A 24,300-nucleotide genomic window follows, 5' to 3' on the forward strand; every position below is an offset into this window, starting at 1 on the left:
GGCGTATTATTCCATGGAGCATCTTATGGGGCCCATCATGAACTTTATGGAGCATTATATGGGGCTCCTGATTCAATATGAATATTCAAAAAGATTTAACCTTCTGATGTCTCAATTAATTTTACTTTTATTGGTACCTGTTTATTTTTGAAATTTACCAGTAGCTGCTGCATTTCCCAACTTAGGCTTATACTCGAGTCAATAAGTTTTCCCAGTTTTTTTTTAGGCAAAATTATGGGTCTCGACTTATACTCGGGTCGACTTATACTCGAGTATATATGGTAAATGCCTTAACATAATAAATCTCATGTTTCCCCTTGTTATCTCCAGTAATTGTATTACGACACAGGATTTTTATGATGTCACATCCACTCATCTTCTTCACATTCAGGTCTCTACAATATCAGATCCTCTCAGAGAAGAGCTTTAGCCATCAAAGATGAATATGGACAGAGACAAGATGGTGGAGAGGATATTACACCTCACCCTAGAGATCCTCTTCCGGCTTACCGGAGAGGTGAGAGATTCTGATGATGTCACATTACATCATTCTTATCTATGGGAATAACAGATGGACGGAACTGGAGAGGTGAGTTCTCTGGGAATGTCTGTACTGAGATTTATTACTGTGTCTCTATATATCCAGGATTACACAGTAGTGAAGAAGACCTCTAGTGAGTGCTGTCAGGACCTTGTGTCTGAGGGATGGGGAAGACTCCTGAGCCCAATCACGGGGCCTCCACCTCACCCCCTGATACATGAGGACATCAATGACCAGAAGATCCTAGAACTCGCCTACAAGATGATTGAGCTGCTGACTGGAGAGGTGACACTGCTGGGAATGCTGGGACATTATACAGTAACGCTATGAAGGGATCAAGGGGATGACGGTATCATTGTATATGTCAGGTTCCTATAAGGTGTCAGGATGTCGCCATCTATTTCTCCATGGAGGAGTGGGAGTATTTAGCAGGACACAAAGATCTGTACAATGACACCATAATGGATGTTCATCAGCCCCTCATATCACCAGGTAATAGATGGAACTAAACACACATGGCCTATAATTATCTGTATGTAAAGATTGAATTCAGTCCCTGTATATGTTTAATCCAGATCTATCCAGTAAGAGGACAACACCAGAGAGATGTCCCCATCCTCTTCTTCCACAGGACTGTAAACAAGAAGATCCCAATGTTCCTCAGGATCATCAGGTAGATGGAGACAAGGTGTCAGGAGATCTCCCCTATGATGTGTAGATGGCTGTGAAGGTCTTGTGCTCAGTCTTGTTTTATCCACCAGTATTATATGTTTTATACTTGTGTAATGAGAATGGTGGAGATGGCAGGATTAGAGCTGATCATAGATTTGACTTCTCCATCTGTCTGTGTCTTTTACAATATTTGTTTCAGGGTGAAGATCTGACCCATATTAATACTACAGAGACATATGTGAGGGATGATGAGTGCTGTAAAGAGGAGATTCCTACATATGACTACCCAGGTGAGTAGTATCCACTAAATGCTGAGAAGTCACAGATTCTTCTCAGTCAACAGCTGTGGCTGCTTTATTGTGTAGTCCGGCCGTATCTCATTCGTGTGATCATCATTTTGCCTTCAGACCACAACATTTTTCTCCACCCAAAACTATCTAAATGACTTTTGTGTACTGAAAGCCCTTTTCTATAGAACTTACAACCTGAAAGATCCACCTACCCCCTGGGATTAGAAGAAGCTGACTGTTACTTGCCCAGATCTGTAAACTACAAAGCCAAATTGCAGCGTACGTGGAGTGTACTGTCAAGCTAGAAAATCATTTGATGAAAACTATTATGATGGGCCTGTAAGAGAAAACGGAGGGTAATGATGCTGTTGGCTTTTTAGAACCCTGATATCTTATCGGATGAATCTACCTTCTCTCCCTTCTGTGCTGCTGAATGTGATCATATGGTCCCGACAAGACCAGGTCCAGTCTTTCTGGCCAAACTTCGCTTTTATGATCGACAACATTAAATGTGCAGTGAGGGCCAAGTGTGAATTTCTGTACAATAACAACAGAGTTTCCCTTTATCCTGACTTTTAAATTTGATTTCAACTAACTGATGTTACATACATTGTTTTTGTGATAGACTACACGTGCCATGATACTATTGTGAACTCTGCTATTAGAAGTGGATAAGAAGAACAAAGACAAAAAAATCTGAATAATAAAAATATTGGAGGAAGAGAAACCAATCACAAACTAAAGTGTTTCTATACAAATGCACAAAGCATGGGCAACAAACAAGGAGAATTGGAACTACTAACAGAGGAGAAGAAATATGATGTCATTGGAATCACTGAAACTTGGGGGGACAATACACATGATTGGAATACAAGACTAGAAGGATACAACTTATTTGCAAGAAACAGACTTGATAAACGAGGAGGAGGTGTTGCATTGTATGTTAGAAAAGCATATATCTGCACAGAGATTGAAGCTTCAGAGACTGGAAGCTCTGTGGAAACTGTTTGGGTAAGAATACAAGGAGAGAAGAATGGAAAGGACACCATTGTAGGCATTTACTACAGGCCGCCTGTGCAAGCTGAAGATATGGATGAACTGTTTATGCATCAAATGGCCAAGCTAACCAAAAAATATGACATGGTGGTCAAGGGAGACTTCAACTTTCCAGACATTTGTTGGGAATCTCAATAAGGCAAAACTAACAGGTCAAACAAATTCTTATCCTCTCTTGCTGACAATTATATCTTCCAAAAGGTAGGAGAGAAAACAAGGGGATCTGCTACCTTGAATCTAATTCTTATAAACAGGGAGGAAATGGTTGAGGTGGTAATAGTGGCTGGGACCCTAGGAGGTAGCAAACATTTTATTTTAGAATTTTGGATAACTAGAGGAGGAAGACCTGTGAAGACTCAGACTTCAAGGTTAGATTTCAGAAAGATATAAACATACTGACCATTTGGTCATTAAACCAAATTAAATCAAGAAGTGCCTTGTTATTTTTAATTAAATATTCTTGTTTTAAACTTTATTTACATTTATTAAAATTACACGCAAACAATAAAATATTGCCTCTAAACCAATGACCATTATATCTGAACAGGTCAGCTGAAGCATGTGCGCATAAATAGCTACAAGAAAAAAGCAGTTGGAACTGACAAAAATGCTTAACTACACCTAGAGTGATTGCAGACTAGTTGCTAGCAATGTATTCATATGTCACCCAAGATATAAATATTATACACAGGTACATATAGGTACACAGCTTCTCACATAAAGTGCCGAGTGACATGCTGCACCTTCAATTCCCCGACCCAGGAAGAAGCTGATGCGAAACGCGAGTTGGGGAATTGAGGGGGCAGCGTGTCACTCGGCACTTTATGTGAGAAGCTGTGTACCTATCAAGGCAATAAGCATTGATCAGTTTGGAATTTTTATAACTTAGTTAGTCGTTCAGTATGGTTCTTGATTGGTGGTGTTGCAGTGTACTTTGGATCCTATGAGTTGATTCACTTGTATAGTAGAGTTGCCACTTATTTGTATGATTCAGTTACAAGTGATACATATCCGCACCCTAGATTCCATGCTGTATTTGCTCCCTTTGATTATATTTGAACAATGTGAATAGTAGATGCTTTCAGGAATACAGATTATTAAACCCAAAGGGAATATCTGTGTATAATATTTATATCTTGGGTGACATATGAATACATTGCTAGCAACTAGTCTGCAATCATTTCAGGAGCAGTTAAATACTTAACACACTATTTTCTCTAGTCACCTTCCACGACCGCATAGGAGGATGTCTCCATTCCCTAATGGGGGACAGGAAGCACAAGAGGTTAAAAGGCCCCTCCTTCCTCCTATTCACCAGTGTCTTTCCTGTCCCCCATGAGGCATGGAGAGGTTTTCGTATGCTGCGTGGCTGGCGACTGCAGTGTACCTGGTTTTTCCTGCCGGGCAGTGGTGGTCGTGGGCTCTGACTTCTTCCACGTCATGCTGCTCCCGTCTCCCCATGATTCAGGACCTTTACTGGCCCACTCGCGCCTCCATGGGAGGTAAAGCGGGCCACTGATCCCCAGCGGTGGCCTCCTTGAGCTCACCGGCTTTCCTCTTCCCTCCGCAGCAATGTTCGGCGTCCCGGAAGTGACGTCATCGCCGCGCGCGTGTCACTTCCGGTCCTGCGTTCCACTGCAGTGGAACGCATCCACTTCCGGATTCTCGGACCTCCGGACACTGCGGAGAGCACGCCATTCCACGTGGAGGCCTGCTCTCGGACCCAGGGATGAGGAGGGGAATAGTTTCATCCGCGCTGGGGGCAGGGTTTATTTCTATATAAACCTGCCTGAAGACACCTCCAGGTAAGACTGATCCCTGTCAGTATGGATGGTGCTTCCTGCCCTGAATCTGCGGAGCCCAGCTCTGCCCCAGCTCTAGTAAGTTTGTTGCGGGGTGGGTCCAAGGCCAGGGGTAATAAGGGGACCCCTTTTTACACCACTCTCCCTCTTATTGCAGGGAGAAAAGTCTGCCCAGAAAATCCCGGCCAAAAAGTCTTCAAAATGCGCAATCTGCAATCTGAAGCTTCCCTCTCTATGGGAGAAAAAACTCTGTCAGGGGTGCATGGATAAAGTTGTCAGAGCAGAACAGCCCTCCCTCCTTGACGAAATCTGTGCCCTGGTTAAACATGAAGTGCAATCCTCTCTAGCCACCTTCAATCCTCCTCCACCTCCACTGCCAGGTCCATCTCCTTCTAAAAAAGGAAGATACATATTGAAGATTCTTGCTCTGAGTCTGATCACTCATATTCCTCTTCTTCGGAGAAATGGGGTTAATCTTCCACGTCTAAAATTTCAGAGGCGAGAAAGTATCTTTTCTCCTCTGATTACATTGAGGAGTTAGTAATGGCTGTACGTAACACAATGGGGTTACAGGAGGAATCTGTCCCTCAATCCATACAGGATGAAATGTGTGGAGGATTGAAATCAGAGACACATTTGGGGTTCCCGGTGCATAGGCACATTCCAGAATCCTTCAAGCCAACATCCTCAAAATGGGACGGGAATCCGGGCTCTTTGAACAAAAAAGAGTGCACACACTGGGGCGTGTGAAAGCATCCCTAGCGTGGTGGTTAAACCCCAAAAATATACACAAGGGTGTGAGCTAGTCACAATCTCCCCTGGTGACGATTACTACCGATGCCAGCAAACGATGCTGGGGAGCTGTGATATCCCATACTCCTTTCCAGGGACACTGGAATCAGGCAACAAGCGCCAGGTCATCCAATTTCAGGGAGTTCAAGGCAGTGGAAGAAGCCCTCCTGGCCGCAAGCAGCCTAGTATCAGGAAGTCACGTCAAATTTTATTCGGACAACACGACTACGGTTGCTCACCTCAGGCATCAGGGGAGCTCAAAATTCAACAGCCTAAGGAGCATCTCGAACTGAATTTTCTATTGGGCCGAAAAGCACCTTCTCTCTCTGACAGCCGCCCATTTAAAGGGGTCTTTCAACCTACAGGCAGATTTCCTGAGTCACCAGGACATTGCAGTCCCTGGGGTGGATGCCCTAGCCCAGCCATGGAATTTCCAATTGGCCTACGCCTTCCCGCCAGTTTCAATACTGGCGAAAACCCTTCGGAAAATCCGGGAAGATCAGGTTCCGACCATACTAGTGGCTCCAGTATGGCCAAATAGAAGCTGGTTCAATCTCATTATCGAGTTACAGACAGATGGACCAGTTCTCCTGCCAATAGATGCCGATCTTCTCCTTCAGGGGCCCCTTCAACATCAAAACCCCCAAAAATTGAACTTGCAGCCTGGCTACTGAGGCCCAGATCCTGAGTGCTAGAGGGCTATCAGATGCGGTAATCTCTACCTTGCAAAAATCCAGGAAGCCTGTTACTAACGCCATTTTTTTAGCAAGGTGTGGAAAAAATTTTCATCTTTCTGTCTTCCTAATAGCCCAGATCCTTTTCATCCAAATATCTCGCAATTATTAGATTTCCTTCAGCGTGGGCTGGAATTAGGCCTTAGACCCAGCACGCTGAAGGTTCAGGTCTTTGCCCTCAGTGCTGTTTTTGACCAAGATTTGGCGAACCACCGTTGGATCAGAAGATTCATGATATCAGCTCTCAGATCACACCCTATAAAACAACCTGTTGTACCTTCAAGGGACTTAAATTTTGTTCTCAGAGGACTCACACAAGCACGATTCGAGCCCCTGTCATCATGTACTCCTCAATTCCTGTCATACAAAGGTGTTTTTCTTGTAGCGATAACCACAGCAAGACGTGTGGGGGAGCTGCAAGCTTTATCAGTAAGAGAACCCTATTTATTGATTACAGACGACTTTATAATTCTCCATCTTGATCCATCATTCCTCCCGAAGGTGGTGTCTGATTTTCACCGATCTCAGAATATTGTTCTTCCTTCCTTCTGCCAAAATCCGGCAAACCCAAAAGAAGAGGAGTTCCATACTCTTGATGTTAAACGAACTATTCTACATTACCTTGAACAGACTAGCTCCTTCAGAGTTGATCAAAATTTATTCATCCATCTGTTAGGTCAGAATAAGGGGAGGAAGGTGGCAAAAAGTACCATTGCCAATTGGATCAAGAGGGCCATACACGAAAGCTATCTAGCCCAGAAAATAACTCCCCCAATCGGGGTCAAGGCCCACTCAATGAGATCTACCTCGGTTTCATGGGCAGAAAAAGCAGGCGCTTCAATCGAGCAGATTTGCAGGGCCGCAACATGGTCTTCATCTCATACCTTTACCAAACACTACAGATTGGACTCATTGTCCAATAGGGATCTAGTCTTTGGCTGGAAAGTTCTCCAGGCTATTGTCCCTCCCTAGTGTAGAATTGGTTGGTACTCCTATGCTGTCGTGGAAGGTGACTAGAGAAAATAGAATTAGACTTACCTGTAATTCGGTTTCTAGGAACCTTCCATGACAGCACTAATTCCCTCCCTTGCCTTGAATAATATCCTGGGTTCATTAAGGTAGCTAGTGCTATGGTATCCGTTATAAGTCACTGGCGAATAGGAGGTAGGAGGGGCCTTTTAACCTCTTGTGCTTCCTGTCCCCCATTAGGGAATGGAGACATCCTCCTATGCTGTCGTGTAAGGTTCCTAGAAACCGAATTACCGGTAAGTCTAATTCTATTTTTTTGAGTAGTTGCTTTCAGGAATATAGATTATTAAACCCAAAAGGGAATATCAGTGTATAATATTTATATCTTGGGTGACATATGAATACATTACTAGCAACTAGTCTGCAATCACTCTAGGTGTAGTTAAGTATTTTTGTCAGTTCCAACTGCTTTTTTCTTGTAGCTATTTATGTGCACATGCTTCAGTTGACCTGTTTAGAAATAATGGTCATTGGTTTAGAGGCACTATTTTATTGTTTGTGTGTAATTTTAATAATTGTAAATAAAGTTTAAAAAAAAATTTAATTAAAAAAACAAGGCACTTCTTGATTTAATTTGGTTTAATGACCAAATGGTCAGTATGTTTATATATTTGACGGAATGTTGCCCACCTTATATGTAGGAGAATAGGCTGGGGTTATATGTTTACCAATAGATTTCAGAAAGGCAGATCTTAAGGGACTCAGAAAGAGAATCAGAGGGATCCAATGGCTGGATATCCTTCAGGACAAAAATGTTCTTGAAGGATGGGAAATCTTGAAAAATGAGATACTCAAAGCACAATCGTTAACAATTCCAAAAATAGGGAAGAATACAAAGCATTTAAGGAAACCAGGATGGATGAGCACAGAACTTAAACAAATGCTAAAAAGGAACAAAGAAATGTTTATCAAAAGGAAAGAGGGAGGCATATCTATAGAAGAATATAATGCTGTCTACGGAACCTGCAGTGCACAAATAAGATTAGCTAAAGTTGACAATGAATTAAAGGTACCGTCACACTAAACGATATCGCTAGCGATCTGTGACGTTGCAGCGTCCTGGATAGCGATATCGTTTAGTTTGACACGCAGCAGCGATCAGGATCCTGCTGTGATGTCGCTGGTCGCTGAATAAAGTTCAGAACTTTATTTGGTCGTCCGATCGCCGTGTATCGTTGTGTTGACAGCAAAAGCAACGATACCAGTGATATTTTACACTGGTAACCAGGGTAAACATCGGGTTACTAAGCCCAGGGCCGCGCTTAGTAACCCGATGTTTACCCTGGTTACCAGCGTAAAATGTAAAAAAAAACAAACAGTACATACTCACCATCTGATGTCCGTCAGGTCCCCCGGCGTCCGCTTCCCACACTGACTGAGCGCCGCAAAGTGAAAGTGAAAGCACAGCACAGCGGTGACGTCACCGCTGCGCTCTGCTCTCACTGTACGGCGGCGCTCAGTCAGAGCAGGAAGCAGACGGCAAGGGACCTGACGGACATCAGATGGTGAGTATGTGCTGTTTGTTTTTTTTACATTTTACGCTGGTAACCAGGGTAAACATCGGGTTACTAAGCGCGGCCCTGCGCTTAGCAACCCGATGGTTACCCTGGTTACCCGGGGACCTCGGCATCGTTGGTCGCTGGAGAGCGGTCTGTGTGACAGCTCTCCAGCGATCAAACAGCGATGCTGCAGCGAACGACATCGTTGTAGCTATCGCTGCAGCGTCGCTTAATGTGACGGTACCTTAAGGCTTGCAAGAGACGTCAAAAGCAATAAAAAAGGATTTTGGGGATATGTCAAAAGTAAAAGAAAAGTCAAAGATGCTATAGGATTTTTACAGGATGAGAATGATAAAAAGGTAAGAAAGGATGTTGAGAAGGCCGAACTTTTAAATTCCTATTTTGCTTCTCTCAGAAAGGTATTGTAACATGAAATGATCTTCACTAGGGTTGAGCGAAACGGATCGTTCATTTTCATAAGTCGCCGACTTTTGGTAAAGTCGGCGTCTCATGAAACCCGACCCGATACCTGTGTGGGGTCGGCCATGCGGTACGTGATCTTGGCGCCAAAGTCGCGTTTCGTATGACGCGTTTCGCGCGTTTTTTCAGCCAATGAAGGAGCGTGGGAAGAGTGATGACACAGGGGTTAGGGGCGTGCACAGTAGCGATTTGGAATGTGCAAAACGAAATTTTCTGTTCTGGGACGGAGGAGAGAGAGAGAGAGACAAACAGAGAGACAAACAGAGAGACAAACATAGGGTTTCGTGTTCCGGCCGATACTCGACTTTGCGTAGTAATTTTCACCCGACTCGACTTTTCCAAAAGTCGGGTTTCGCGAAACATGACTCGACCCTAAAAAAGTCAAGGTCGCTCAACCCTAATCTTCACTGTCCTATTAAAGCAATAGAGGAATCCAGGATATCTATAAACAAAACAGAAAGACAGTGAGGAAACACTTAGCTAACATAAATGAATTCAAGTCTCCAGGTCCAGATGAATTACACCCCAGAGTACTGAAGGAGATGGCAGAAGAAATTTTTGAACCACTCTCCATAATCTTTGAAAATTTTTGGAGAACATGAGAAGTCCCAGAAGACTGGAGAAGAGCAAATGTTCCTATCTTCAAAAAGGGGAATAAAGTGGACCCAGGGAACCATAGGCCGGTGAGTCTGACTTATATACCAGGAAAGATCTTTGAACAAATTATTAAACAACCTGTATGTAAGTACCTGGATAAGAATGAAGTGATTTAACCAGAGTCAGCATGGGTTTGTAACTAATAAGTCATGTCAGACTAACTTAATTTCCTTCTATGACAGAAGCACTGACTGGTTGGATCAGGGAAATGCTGTAGATATAGTACATCTTGACTTCAGCAAAGCATTTGACAAAGTATCTCACACTATCCTTATTGAAAAAATGACTAAGTATGGAATGGACAAGGCAACTGTTAGGAGGATTCATAACTGGCTTAGTGATCGGACCCAAAGAGTTGTCATAAATGGCTGCACATCCAGTTGGAGGAATGTCTTAAGTGGGGTACCACAGGGTTCTGTCCTGGGCCCTGTATTGTTCAACATCTTTATCAATGATTTAGATGAAGGAATTGAGGGTACATTGATTAAATTTGCTGATAACACAAAGCTAGGAGGATAGCTAATACTAGAGAAGAGAGAGAGGATTCAAAAAGATATAAATAAACTGGAGCAGTGGGCAGCAACTAACAGAATGGTTTGTAATAAGGAAAAATCCAAAGTATTACAACTGGGCAATAAAATGAAAAACAAAATATACTGAATGGGAGGAATAGGGCTAACAAACAGCACATGTGAAAAAGACTTGGGTATACTAATAGATCATAAACTGAACATGAGTCAACAGTGTGATGCAGCAGCAAAAAAGGCAAATGCAATTCTGGGATGTATTTACAGAAGCATACAGGCTAGATCATGAAGTCATTATTGGCCTCTCTCTACTCCTCTTTGGTCAGACCTCACCTCGAATACTGTGTCCAGTTTTGAGCACCACATTTTAAAAAAGACATAAACAAACTGGAACAATTTCAGAGAAGAGCGACCAGAATGGTGACCGGTCTGCAAACCATGTCCTATGAGGAATGGTTACAGGATTTGGGAATGTTTAGCTTGCACAAAAGACTGAGAGGAGACTTAGTAGCTGTCTGCAAGTATCTCAATGGTTGTCACATTGTAGAAGGATCATCTTTATTCTCATTTGTACAAGGAAAGACTAGAAGCAATGGGATGAAACTGAATGGGAGAAGACATAGATTAGACATTAGAAAAAATATTTTGACAGGGTGATCAATGAGTGGAACAGGCTGCCACGAGAGGTGGTGAGTTCTCCTTCCATGGAAATTTTCAAACAGGCTGAACAGACATCTGTCTGGGATGTTTTAGTGAATCCTGCTTTGAGAAGGGGGCTGGACCAGATGATTCAGGAGGTCCCTTCCAACGCTACCATTCTATCTCTAAGCTGTGCATGTAATATTCATGCTGTAATATTAATTTATTCACAACTGCAGGAGATGTGCTGGCATGGCTCGAGCCCTGGTTTCATGGATTCACTCCACATCATAAAGTCCATAATGTTTTCAATCCTACGGGATTCAGATTGTTGCACAATCTCTCCTGAAATGGAAGGCACTATTTCTTTCTCTACAGTTCTGCTCAGGACTCTTAGTAGCTCCAATGCTCCACCATAAATTAGTGCAACTCCGGTTCACCATTGGAGTTCTTCCCTCATATATTGTTAGGGACGTAACATTTTTCTATTCTATGTCTTTTTTTTGCAGGTTAATTCTGTATGATAGATGATTGTGGTGGGATTGACCTGCCTCACCTATGTGAGTGTGGATCTTACAAATTATTTTCCAGCTTCTCTTAAATCTGACAATACCCTATACAGGTCCTTCTCAAAAAATTAGCATATAGTGTTAAATTTCATTATTTACCATAATGTAATGATTACAATTAAACTTTCATATATTATAGATCCATTATCCACCAACTGAAATTTGTCATGTCTTTTATTGTTTTAATACTGATGATTTTGGCATACAACTCCTGATAACCCAAAAACCTGTCTCAATAAATTAGCATATTTCACCCGTCCAATCAAATAAAAGTGTTTTTTAATAACAAACCAAAAAACCAACAAATAATAATGTTCAGTTATGCACTCAATACTTGGTCGGGAATCCTTTGGCAGAAATGACTGCTTCAATGCGGCGTGGCATGGAGGCAATCAGCCTGTGACACTGCTGAGATGTTATGGAGGCCCAGGATGCTTCAATAGCGGCCTTAAGCTCATCCAGAGTGTTGGGTCTTGCGTCTCTCAACTTTCTCTTCACAATATCCCACAGATTCTCTATGGGGTTCAGGTCAGGAGAGTTGGCAGGCCAATTGAGCACAGTAATACCATGGACAGTAAACCATTTACCAGTGGTTTTGGCACTGTGAGCAGGTGCCAGGTCGTGCTGAAAAATGAAATCTTCATCTCCATAAAGCATTTCAGCCGATGGAAGCATGAAGTGCTCCAAAATCTCCTGATAGCTAGCTGCATTGACCCTGCCCTTGATGAAACACAGTGGACCAACACCAGCAGCTGACATGGCACCCCACACCATCACTGACTGTGGGTACTTGACACTGGACTTCAGGCATTTTGGCATTTCCTTCTCCCCAGTCTTCCTCCAGACTCTGGCACCTTGATTTCCGAATGACATGCAAAATTTGCTTTCATCAGAAAAAAGTACTTGGGACCACTTAGCAACAGTCCAGTGCTGCTTCTCTGTAGCCCAGGTCAGGCGCTTCTGCCGCTGTTTATGGTTCAAAAGTGGCTTTACCTGGGGAATGCGGCACCTGTAGCCCATTTCCTGCACACGCCTGTGCACGGTGGCTCTGGATGTTTCCACACCAGACTCAGTCCACTGCTTCCTCAGCAATCTTCCTCAGGGTCCGGTCACCTCTTCTCGTTGTACAGCGTTTTCTGCCACATTTTTTCCTTCCAACAGACTTACCATTGAGGTGCCTTGATACAGCACTCTGGGAACAGCCTATTTGTTGAGAAATTTCTTTCTGGGTCTTACCCTCTTGCTTGAGGGTGTCAATGATGGCCTTCTTGACATATGTCAGGTCGCTAGTCTTACCCATGATGGGGGTTTTGAGTAATGAACCAGGCAGGGAGTTTTTAAAAGCCTCAGGTATCTTTTGCATGTGTTTAGAGTTAATTAGTTGATTCAGAAGATTAGGGTAATAGGTCGTTTAGAGAACCTTTTCTTGATATGCTAATTTATTGAGACAGGTTTTTTGGGTTATCAGGAGTTGTATGCCAAAATCATCAGTATTAAAACAATAAAAGACCTGACAAATTTCAGTTGGTGGATAATGAATCTATAATATATGAAAGTTTAATTGTAATCATTACATTATGGTAAATAATGAAATTTAACACTATATGCTAATTTTTTGAGAAGGACCTGTATATGGTTGTACACTACTGTCTCGGCACATTGCACGCTTTAGTAGGGAAGGAGCAACATTTAGCTATTTTTGAATGCAGATTTTGCTGGAATATTTTGCAAACATAATGTATTGGAAGCACTGTTCATGGACTCTTGGCAGCTCAAAAGATGGCCACCACGAACAGACTTGGTGCTGTCTACTCCAGATCGGAGAGGTTGTCTTGCTCATCACCCTTTAAATCTTCTACATGTATCTGGACTTACACAGACACCCTTACTCTTGGGCCATTGTGTTAACAGTTGTTCGGTGGTGTGAGATGGCAAGAAAAATAGTCAGGTAACCAGGTCAGAACCAGTAAGGCAGAGAAGGTACAAAATCAGTAGACACAACACTAGCCAGTAAACGGGCCAGGTCACAGCAAGAAACAAATATACAAATCAAGAGCACAGAGGACTGAACCAGTGGAGAACAATGCTGTATCTTGCAGCTTCCAGCAATTTGCTTAGAGCTTTAGTAGGGTGTGGTGCTTTCTAATTGGCTGAAGCAGGGAGCAGATTACTTTAACTGGACAGCTCGCTCACCCATACTGACAGACTGGACAGGACAGTACTACTGGTTCAAGAACACCCTAATCTAAGTGGCTGGACAGAGTCTGCGCCACCCAGAGCTTTTGTGTTATGATCTCCACTCTTTTCCTGTCTGATATGTTACTTTGTGTATTGGTTGTGCTGGGTCTGTGCTGCAATCATCTGTGTAAACTTTCCTTTATTAGTCATCTATTAAAGGGAAGGTACCACGTTTGTAGATCATTAATATATTAATGTAAGGTAGCATAACATGCTGTTATAACAAAGTTTTGAATGCATTGGAAACATTTTGTGTGTTATAGGAGTTTAAAGAAGGCACTGGGGCTAACATCTTGTTTTTACAGTAGCAGCATGACACTATCAGCGTCATAATAAGGCACCCCATGGTCATAGGAGATAACAGACCCTATATATTGTAATGGAACTGTCACTGCTGTGAACTGGACACTCCTCTGTGGGCTGCACAATTCACAGTGGGAGTGTTCTGCTTTCATATTCATGGATATTTCAGATCTGCTAACAGAACAGATCCTAGATTGACATCTGAGGGGAGTAAAATGCAGGAGAAAAGTATGGGCAGAATAGCAGAAACATCAAGGAGGAACAGTGTACCATTAGCATTATTGGAACAGGAGCAGTCAGCTACTCAGGGAGCTGTGATTAATCCCTTAGTAAGATAAGATAATGAGCTGCAGTTCTTCAGTGAACTTGTGGATGGTGGTGACAGACTCATGTAATCTGGATGAGAGAGACTGATGGGAGAGAGAAAATTAGTAACTGCTGGTGATACGAGATCATAGGGCAGTCACACACAAAATGGCACTGTCCTGTGATGCTACTCTTCATTCTGCCCCAGGGATACTAGACCACCCAAAAGGGGAGGGAAATGGTGATGTCAGCAGTTACTGCCCCAATTTTGCTGCTAACAGTAAAGCTGGTAAGTCTTGCTATAGCTGTTTGAGGTCTAAAACGAAAAATGCTCCCCCTAGTGGTATATGTATATATATGTGTATATATATATATATATATATATATATATATATATATATATATATATATATATACTGAAGAGCCCGGCGTTGCCTGGGTTATAGTAAATATCTGTGGCTGGTTATAGCACCTCACTTCTCTTATTTTCCCATCACGCCTCTCATTTTCCCCCTCACATCTTTTCATTTTCCCCTCACATCTCTCATTTTCTCCCTCACACCTCTCATTTTCCCCCTCACTCCTCTCATTCCCCCCTCACTCCTCTCATTCCCCACTAACACTTGTCATTTCTACCTCAAATTTGTCATTTTCCGATCACTCCACTATTTTCCCTCACTCCTCTCATTTTGCACTCACACCTTTTCATTTTCACCTCACACCTCTCATATATAGTATACACCTGTATGTCATCTCCCCTGTATATAGTATATACCTGCATGTCATCTCCCCTGTAAATAGTATATACCTGCTGTATGTCATCTCCTCCTGTATATTGTATATACCTATGTGTCATCTCCTCCTGTATATAGTATATACCTGGCGAGTTTTGAGCGGTGATTTTTGTGTTTCGACTTTTATGTGGCGAGGTTGGTGTATGTGTGGTGAAATGTGTGCTGAGGGTGATGTGTTCAAGCACGTGGTAGTGTGTGGCGCATTTTGTGTGTGTGTTCATATCCCCGTGTATGGTGAGTATCCCATGTCGGGGCCCCATGTTAGGAACTGTATGGTATATACTCTTTGGCGCCATTGCTCTCATTCTTTTAGTCCCCCTTGTTCACATCTGGCAGCTGTCAATTTGCCTCCAACACTTTTCCTTTCACTTTTTCCCCATTATGTAGATAGGGGCAAAATTGTTTGGTGAATTGGAAAGCGCGGGGTTAAAATTTCACCTCACAACATAGCCTATGATGCTCTTGGGGTCCAGACGTGTGACTGTGCAAAATTTTGTGGCTGTAGCTGCGACGGTGCAGATGCCAATCCCGAACATACACATACACATTCAGCTTTATATATTAGATATATAGATTTGTAAGAAAATATATATTTTTCATATTGAATTGTTTGCAAACAGTGCAAACATTGCATTCATACATTTTAAGTACTATTTTTAAGCTTAATTTCACAAAAAAAAAACTAGAAGAAAACTGGTGGCACCTTTCCTTTAACCCCTTCATGACCCAGCCTATTTTGACCTTAAAGACATGGCCCTTGTTTGCAATTCAGACCAGTGTCCCTTTATGAGGTTATAACTCTGAAATGCTTAAACGGATCCTAGCGATTCTGAGATTGTTTTTTCGTGACATATTGAGCTTCATGTTAGTGGTCAAATTAGGTCAATAATTTTTGCGCTTAATTGTGAGAAAATTGGAAATTTGACGAAATTTTAGCAAATTTCGCAATTTTCAAATTTTGAATTTTTATTCTGTTTAAACCAGAGAGTTATGTGACACAAAATAGTTAATAACATTTCCCACATGTTTACTTTACATCAGCACAATTTCGGAAACAACATTTTTTTTGTTGTTGCGAAGCTATAAGGGTTAAAAGTTAACCAGCAATTTCTCATTTTTACAACAAAATTTACAAAACCTTTTTTTTTAGGGTCTATATGGCTGAAAATACCCAAAAGTGACACCATTCTAAAAACTTCACCCCTCAAGGTGCTCAAAACCACATTCAAGAAGTTTATTAACCCTTCAGGTGTTTCACAGCAGCAGAAGAAACATGGAAGGAAAAAAATGAACATTTAACTTTTTAGTCACAAAACTGATCTTTTAACAACAATTTTTTAATTTTCCCAAGAGTAAAAGGAGAAAGTGGACCCCGAAAGTTGTTGTCCCATTTGTCCTAGGCACTCTGAAACCCCATATATGGGGGAACCACTGTTAGGGCGCACGACGGGGCTCGGAAGGTAAGGAGCTCCATTTGACTTTTTGAATGGAAAATTAGCTCCAATTGTTAGTGGACACCATGTCGCGTTGGAGAGGCCTGTGTGCCTAAACATTGGAGCTCCCCCCACAAGCGACCCCATTGAAACTAGACCTCCCAAGGAACTTATCTAGATATGTGGTTAGCACTTTGAACCCCCAAGTGCTTCACAGAAGTTTATAACGCAGAGCCGTGAAAATAAAAAATCTTTTTTTTTTTTCAAAAATGACTTTTTTTAACCTGCAATTTTTTATTTTCACAAAAGTAACAGGAGAAATTGGACCCCAAAAGTTATTGTCCAGTTTGTCCTGAGTATGCCGATACCCCTTATGTGTGGGTAAACTACTGTTTGGGCACACGTCATGGCTTAGAAGGGAAGTAATGATGTTTTGGAATGCAGACTTTGATGGAATGGTCTGCGAGCCCCTGATATGCCTAAACAGTGGAAACTCCTCAATTCTAACTCCAACCCTAACCCCAACACACCCCTAACCCTACCCCTAATCCTAAGCCTAATCCTAATCCCAACCCTACCCCTAATCCTAACCCTACTCCTAACCCTAATCCCAACCCTAATCCTAATACAAACCGCAACCCTAACCCTAATGGGAAAACTGGCACGGAGGGGGGTGATCACCGGGGCAGGGGCGGATCAGCGGGGCAGAGGGGTGATCAGGGTCACAGGAGGGAGATCAGGGTCTCAGGGGGAGATCAGCATCGTGGGGGATCAGCGGGGCAGGAGGGAGATTAACGGGATAGGGGGAGATCGGCGTCACAGGGGGAGATCAGCATCGCAGGGAGGAGATCAGCGTCGCAGCGAGGAGATCAGTATCACAGGGGCAGATCAGCGTTGCAGGGGCAATCAGCGGGTAGGGGGGAGATCAGCGTCGCAGGGGAGATCAGTGTCGTGGGTGGATCAGTGGGGCAGGGGGAAATCAGCGCTGCAGGGGGGCAATCAGCGGGGTAGGGGGGAGATCAGCGTCGCAGGGGGAGATCAGCATCGCATGGGAGATCAGCATCGCAGGGGGGATCAGCATCGCGGGGAGATCAGTGTCGTGTTGGATCAGCGACGCAGGGGGAGATCAGCGTCGCAGGGGGATCAGCTTTGCACGGGGGCGATCAGAGGGGTAGGGCGGCGATCAGCGTCGCAGGGGGAGATCAGCGTCACAGGGGGAGATCAGTGTCGTAGGGGGCAGATCAGCGTTGCGGGGGGTGATTACCGAGGGCTGGAGGGGGTTGTCAGGTGCGGGGGGGCTGAGGATATGCAGGAGGAGAAGGAGCCAGCAACAGCAGTGATCAGTCGGGTTTATCACCGGCGCAGGGGGAGGGAGCGGACGTGGGGGCTGAGGGACCGGAGGTCAGGGGGGAGCAGAGGTGGGGGAGGAAGGATCGGAGGTCAAGGGGAGGGAGCGGAGGTAGGGGGGCATGGAATTTGACGGCAGGGGGAGCAGAGGGGAGTACCTGGGGGTGGTGACGGTGATGACGGCGATCAAGGTGAATATGTGGCAGGGTGACCAGCAGGCACCTTGCTGTTCAGCTTCCACAGACACCATGAAGCTTGACAGTGAGGCAGCCATCGCTAACTCTGCCCCCCACATCTGAATGGAGAGCTAGCGTCACATGGACGCTAGCTCCAATCAAATCTGGGGGTGGTGGCAGAAAGGGTCACCAGAGCGATCATAGCCCCTGGGCTAAAGTACAAGTCTCCCTGTCCCTGCAGGTCGGTTGAAATTTGAGTTAACCCGTTCACCTGATCTGCAGGAGCGTGATCATTCTATGACACAGCATATGCATCACAGGTCAGATTGGCACTGGCTTTCATGACGCATACACTGCGTCACAGGACGGGAAGGGGTTAAGCAGGCTAGCTCCTCCACCCAGTGACAGTCGTACACTTGCTGTTGCCTGTGTAACTGATCCCTCTGTGCTCTGTGCCTGACCCAGCTTGACTTGATTCCTGGACTCAGACCCTTTGCTTGTGTCCTGACTTCTCTTGTGCCTGCTCCCTGTAAACTATCTTGTCTTTCTGATTTTCTTGACCTCGGCTCTTGAATTGGATTTTGTCTCTGATGTCCCCTTGTTGTACTGCGCCACAGCATTCCCCCTAGGGTGTCAACCTCCGCAGCCAGGAAGGGGCAATTATAGGTACTGGAGCCAGGGTAGTCTAGTATTCCCCATTAGGTTTATGGGTAAGTTTTGTTTGAGCACTTGTTGTTTTTTTTCGAGTTTTTGTCACTATAGTTTGCCTTGGTTTTAACAATAAAAATTGGTTTTATAGTTAGGGCATTCATTCATGATTTTTGTTGTAGCTCCCCTACTCTATAATTGTTTTTGATAACATTACAGTATAAATAAATCCAAGTAAGTGACTCCATTTTGGAAATTGTAATCCTCAATTAATTAATCTATATATGAGTAGTGACTATTTTCACTCCACAGGCACTTTAATAAAATTGGCATGCAGTGGATGTTAGAGAGTGAAAATTGCACATTTGCCATGTTATCACCCAACATATAGTGCCCAGGAAATCCACGCACATCGTAAGTTAAGTGGGTTCTTCTCACTATATTAATGCCAAATTCATGGATACTAAATGTGGTTTGGACACACTGCAAGCTCAGAAGTGAGAGGGAGATTTGACTTTGGGAGAGCAGATATTGCTGGATTTTTTATATAAGCATGTTACTTTTCAAGAGCCTTTGATCCATGAATGACGTGGAAACCTATGTTTTCTATTGACAGATGATGGACCTGAGTGGGGACTTGTTTTGTGTGAGATGAGTAGAGCTTTTTGTTAGTATTTTTATCGTCTACATACATTGTTTGGTTGCTTTTTGTTCCATATTTAGGAGGCAAAATGAACAAACAGTTGAACACCACACTCTACTGGTTCATACTATGAGGTTTTCTATTCTACTGTGAATAATAATGGTGAATAATCAATGTTTTTACATAACTTGCCATTTTTGCAGACAGTTTAAGTAGAAATGTTGAAAAATATAAAATTCAAGGATATTTTATTAAAAAATAATTATTGGTTTTCTTTGCAGATGACTGTACCAAGAGATCAGAGAGACAGCTGGCATCTTCAATCTTTAAATCAGATGATATTGAGATCACACAGGATACAATTGAAGTGAATGCCATTACTCCAGATATAACATCATCCATTCACAGCAAAGATCTATCATGTGATCCTTTCAAACAGGTCCTGTCTTCTAAATCATTACCGATGACTAAGGAAAATCAAAGTCACAAAATAAGCATTAAAAAGCAAACTGCTCCTGAAGCAAAGAAGCCATTTTCATGTTCAGAATATGGAAATAGTTTTCCCCTCAAAAATTCTTTTCTTAAACATCAAAAAATTCACACAGCAGAGAATAGATATTCTTGTTCCGAGTGTGGGAAATGTTTTTACCAGAAATCAGATCTTGTTAGGCATGAGAGAATTCACACAGGGGAGAAGCCATTTTCATGTTCAGAATGTGGGAAATGTTTTCGAGATAAATCAACTCTTTTTACACATAAAATAACTCACACAGTGGAAAAGCCTTTTGTATGTTCAGAATGTGGGAAATGTTTTAACCGTAAAGTAGCTCTTTTTAAGCACCAGAGAGTTCACACAGCGGAGAAGGCTTTTTCATGTTCAGAATGTGGGAAAGGTTTTAACAGGAAAGCACATCTTGATAGCCATCAGAGAACTCACACAGGGGAGAAGCCTTTTTCATGTTCAGAATGTGGAAAATGTTTTTACTGGAAATCGCGTCTTGATATGCACCAGAAAACCCACACAGCGGAGAAGCCTTTTTTCTGTTCACAATGTGGAAAATGTTTTACAGAAAAATCAAAGTTCATCAGACATCAGATAACTCACACAGGGGAGAAGCCTTTTTCATGTTCAGAATGCGGAAAATGTTTTAGAGATAAATCAACTCTTTTTATACATCAAAGAACTCACACAGGGGAAAAGCCTTTTTTATGTTCAGAATGTGGGAAATGTTTTAACCATAAATCAGCTCTTTTTAAGCACCAGAAAGTTCACACAGGGGAGAAGCCTTTTTCATGTTCAGAATGTGGGAAATGTTTTAACAGGAAAGCGCATCTTGATAGCCACCGGAGAACTCACACAGGGGAGAAGCCTTTTTCATGTTCAGAATGTGGGAAATGTTTTGTTGAAAATTCAAGTCTTAAAAAACATCAGAGAAGTCACACAGGGGAGAAGCCTTTTTCATGTTCAGAATGTGGGAAATGTTTTAACCATAAATCTGCTCTTGATAACCACCAGAGAATCCACACAGGGAATAAGCCTTTTTCATGTTCAGAATGTGGGAAATGTTTTAACCGGAAAGCGGACCTTGATAGGCACAAGAGAACCCACACAGGGGAGAAACCTTTTTACTGTTCAGAATGTGAGAAATGTTTTGTTAAGAAATCATCTCTTCTTAGTCACCAAAGCATTCACACAGAGGAGAAGGTTTTTTCATATTCTTAATGTGGGAGATATTTTACGTGGAAATCAACGTGGAAATTTAAAGGAAGTAGGTAGTGAGGAGGCATTAAAAAAATACAGAAAATTAAATAAATTCTGTAAAAAGCAAATCAAGGCAGCAAAGATTGAGACAGAGAGACTCATTGCCAGAGAGAGTAAAAATAATCCCAAAATATTCTTTAACTATATAAATAGTAAGAAACTAAAAAATGACAGTGTTGGCCCCCTTAAAAATAGTCTGGGTGAAATGGTGGATGAGGATGAGGAAAAAGCCAATATGCTAAATGACTTTTTTTCATCAGTATTTACAAAAGAAAATCCCATGGCAGACAAAATGACTAGTGATAAAAATTCCCCATCAAATGTCACCTGCTTAACCCAGCAGGAAGTACAGCGGCGTCTAAAGATAACTAAAATTGACAAATCTCCGGGCCCGGATGGGATACACCCCCGAGTACTGCAGGAACTAAGTACAGTCTTTGATAGACCATTATTTTTAATCTTTAAAGACTCCATAATAACAGGGTCTGTACCACAGGACTGGCGTATAGCAAATGTGGTGCCAATATTCAAAAAAGGGGCAAAAACTGAACTCGGTAATTATAGGCCAGTAAGCTTAACCTCTACTGTGGGTAAAATCCTGGAGGGCATTCTAAGGGATGCTATACTGGAGTATCTGAAGAGGAATAACCTTATGACCCAGTATCAGCACGGGTTTACTAGGGACCGTTCCTGTCAGACTAATTTGATCAGCTTGTATGAAGAGGTAAGTTCCGGACTGGACCAAGGGAACCCAGTGGACATAGTGTATATGGACTTTTCCAAAGCTTTTGATACGGTGCCACACAAAAGGTTGTTACATAAAATGAGAGTAATGGGGATAGGGGAAAATATGTGTAAGTGGGTTGAGAGCTGGCTCAGGGATAGGAAACAAAGGGTGGTTATTAATGGAGCACACTCGGACTGGGTTGCGGTTAGCAGTGGGGTACCACAGGGGTCAGTATTGGGCCCTCTTCTTTTTAACATATTTATTAATGACCTTGTAGGGGGCATTCAGAGTAGAATTTCAATATTTGCAGATGACACTAAACTCTGCAGGGTAATCAATACAGGGGAGGACAATTTTATATTACAGGATGATTTATGTAAACTAGAAGCTTGGGCTGATAAATGGCAAATGAGCTTTAATGGGGATAAATGTAAGGTCATGCACTTGGGTAGAAGTAATAAGATGTATAACTATGTGCTTAATTCTAAAACTCTGGGCAAAACAGTCAATGAAAAAGACCTGGGTGTATGGGTGGATGACAAACTCATATTCAGTGGCCAGTGTCAGGCAGCTGCTACAAAGGCAAATAAAATAATGGGATGTATTAAAAGAGGCATAGATGCTCATGAGGAGAACATAATTTTACCTCTATACAAGTCACTAGTTCGACCACACTTAGAATACTGTGTACAGTTCTGGTCTCCGGTGTATAAGAAAGACATAGCTGAACTGGAGCGAGTGCAGAGAAGAGCGCCCAAGGTTATTAGAGGACTGGGGGGTCTGCAATACCAAGATAGGTTATTACACTTGGGGCTTTTTAGTTTGGAAAAACGAAGACTAAGGGGTGATCTTATTTTAATGTATAAATACATGAGGGGACAGTACAAAGACCTTTCTGATGATCTTTTTAATCATAGACCTGAGACAGGGACAAGGGAGCATCCTCTACGTCTGGAGGAAAGAAGGTTTAAGCATAATAACAGACGCGGATTCTTTACTGTAAGAGCAGTGAGACTATGGAACTCTCTGCCGTATGATGTTGTAATGAGTGATTCATTAATTAAATTTAAGAGGGGACTGGATGCCTTTCTGGAAAAGTATAATGTTACAGGGTATATACACTAGATTCCTTGATAAGGTGTTGATCCAGGGAACTAGTCTGATTGCCGTATGTGGAGTCGGGAAGGAATTTTTTTCCCCAATGTGGAGTTACTCTTTGCCACATGGGTTTTTTTTTGCCTTCCCCTGGATCAACATGTTAGGGCATGTTAGGTTAGGTTATGGGTTGAACTAGATGGACTTACAGTCTTCCTTCAACCTTAATAACTATGTAGCTATGTAACTCTTAATAAACTTCCAAAAGGTCACACAGGTGAGAAACCTTTTTTATGTTCAAAATGTTTTTATTGTAAATTGTATTTTCTTAAAGGGATTATCCACTATTAAGACAATCCTTTGTCATTTCTCATGTTTGGCCCTTGTTAAAATAAAAGCACTCATACTCGCCTTCCATGACGGCGCTGATACAGCGGTATCTGGACTCACATTCCTTGTCATATATTACTGACCAGGTACAGAGTTTATAGGATGATGTCATACATGGTGTCGGCCATCATAATGCTCATAAACAAACAGTGGATCTTAACAGCCAGCAAATAAACAGTCTGTTTAATATGGTTGATGACCAAGAAAGTCACAGTAATATCCAGAATAGGGGTATACCTGAAAGCATCAATGCACAAGTGATTATGCCAACACAGCGGACATTATTCAATAATATCCTTGGTGATCCTATTGATAATGAGATCGACAGGGCACACTGTATACTAGGCAATCATGGCCTATGTTGATTTCAATGGAAAACACATGCAATTGCTCACAGATCTATCCTGAATGACACTTGCTAAAGGAAGGGTGCTGAAACCAGTACTTGATGCCCTCTAGGAAAATGGCCTGATGTACTCCTGGAGGTGCCTCTTCCAGCTGCAGGTCCAGAAAAATAGAACATTGTTTACTTTGAAAGATCTAAGTGACATGAGACCATTCTGTGATGCTCTGGATATTCCCAGAATCCATATATCTGATTGGCCATCTGCTCTATCATTGCCATAGGGAGTTCCAACACATTGCAGAAATGTTCAATGGATCAAGAACTTGATGATTATGCACCTAGACTGGAAAGGAACCTGCCATATGAGCTCCTGAAATTAATCTAAGCTTCCCTGATGAGAGAGACAGTTTTCAGATGATTACTTATTTGTTTAAGCTTATTATTAGTTATAGCTAAAAAGAGTTTTATGTTCCTCTCTCCCACTATATAGAATATCTCAGTTCATATCTTAGAACGACATATAAATTGAGTTCACATTATATTACTGTAATATCCGGCTGCATTACTTTACTCGCTATATATTCCATGGTTTCCCTTAATAGGATCCCTAGGACTGAAAGTTAGACTTACTCCTGTAAAGACATCCCTCAGTTACGGACTTACATTGGGGTCTGCTTCTTTCTCAGTTTCCTTGTGTTCGATATATCCATAATCTATACCTCTTAGACGCTGAGAGGTAGAAGTTACTATCTAACATCTGTACTTCCTCCTTGCTCATAATCTTTCTATCCTTTTTTCTATATAG

At 42.4% G+C, this 24,300-nt stretch overlaps 1 protein-coding gene across 1 annotated transcript; it reads left to right on the forward strand.

The window, feature by feature from the left end:
- Window positions 1-391: 391 nt before the first annotated feature.
- On the forward strand, window positions 392-21,928 carry LOC143767666 (uncharacterized). The gene is made up of 6 exons (XM_077256139.1): window positions 392-517; window positions 647-826; window positions 910-1,033; window positions 1,117-1,214; window positions 1,413-1,503; window positions 19,457-21,928. The coding sequence occupies exons 1-6, from the start codon at window positions 440-442 to the stop codon at window positions 20,896-20,898; spliced, it is 2,013 nt and encodes a 670-aa protein (XP_077112254.1). The 5' UTR covers window positions 392-439; the 3' UTR covers window positions 20,899-21,928.
- Window positions 21,929-24,300: the final 2,372 nt, after the last annotated feature.

This window comes from Ranitomeya variabilis, chromosome 4, assembly GCF_051348905.1.
Source record: "Ranitomeya variabilis isolate aRanVar5 chromosome 4, aRanVar5.hap1, whole genome shotgun sequence".
NCBI classification, from domain to species: domain Eukaryota; kingdom Metazoa; phylum Chordata; class Amphibia; order Anura; family Dendrobatidae; genus Ranitomeya; species Ranitomeya variabilis.

What these genes read in the sequence shown, in the direction of transcription:
- LOC143767666 (XM_077256139.1), top strand. Translation starts at nt 440, where the DNA reads ATGAATATGGACAGAGACAAGATGGTGGAGAGGATATTACACCTCACC. An exon ending in TTGAGCTGCTGACTGGAGAG is followed by an intron (nt 827 to 909) that starts GTGACACTGCTG and finishes TGTATATGTCAG; the next exon opens with GTTCCTATAAGGTGTCAGGA. An exon ending in TCAGCCCCTCATATCACCAG is followed by an intron (nt 1,034 to 1,116) that starts GTAATAGATGGA and finishes TGTTTAATCCAG; the next exon opens with ATCTATCCAGTAAGAGGACA.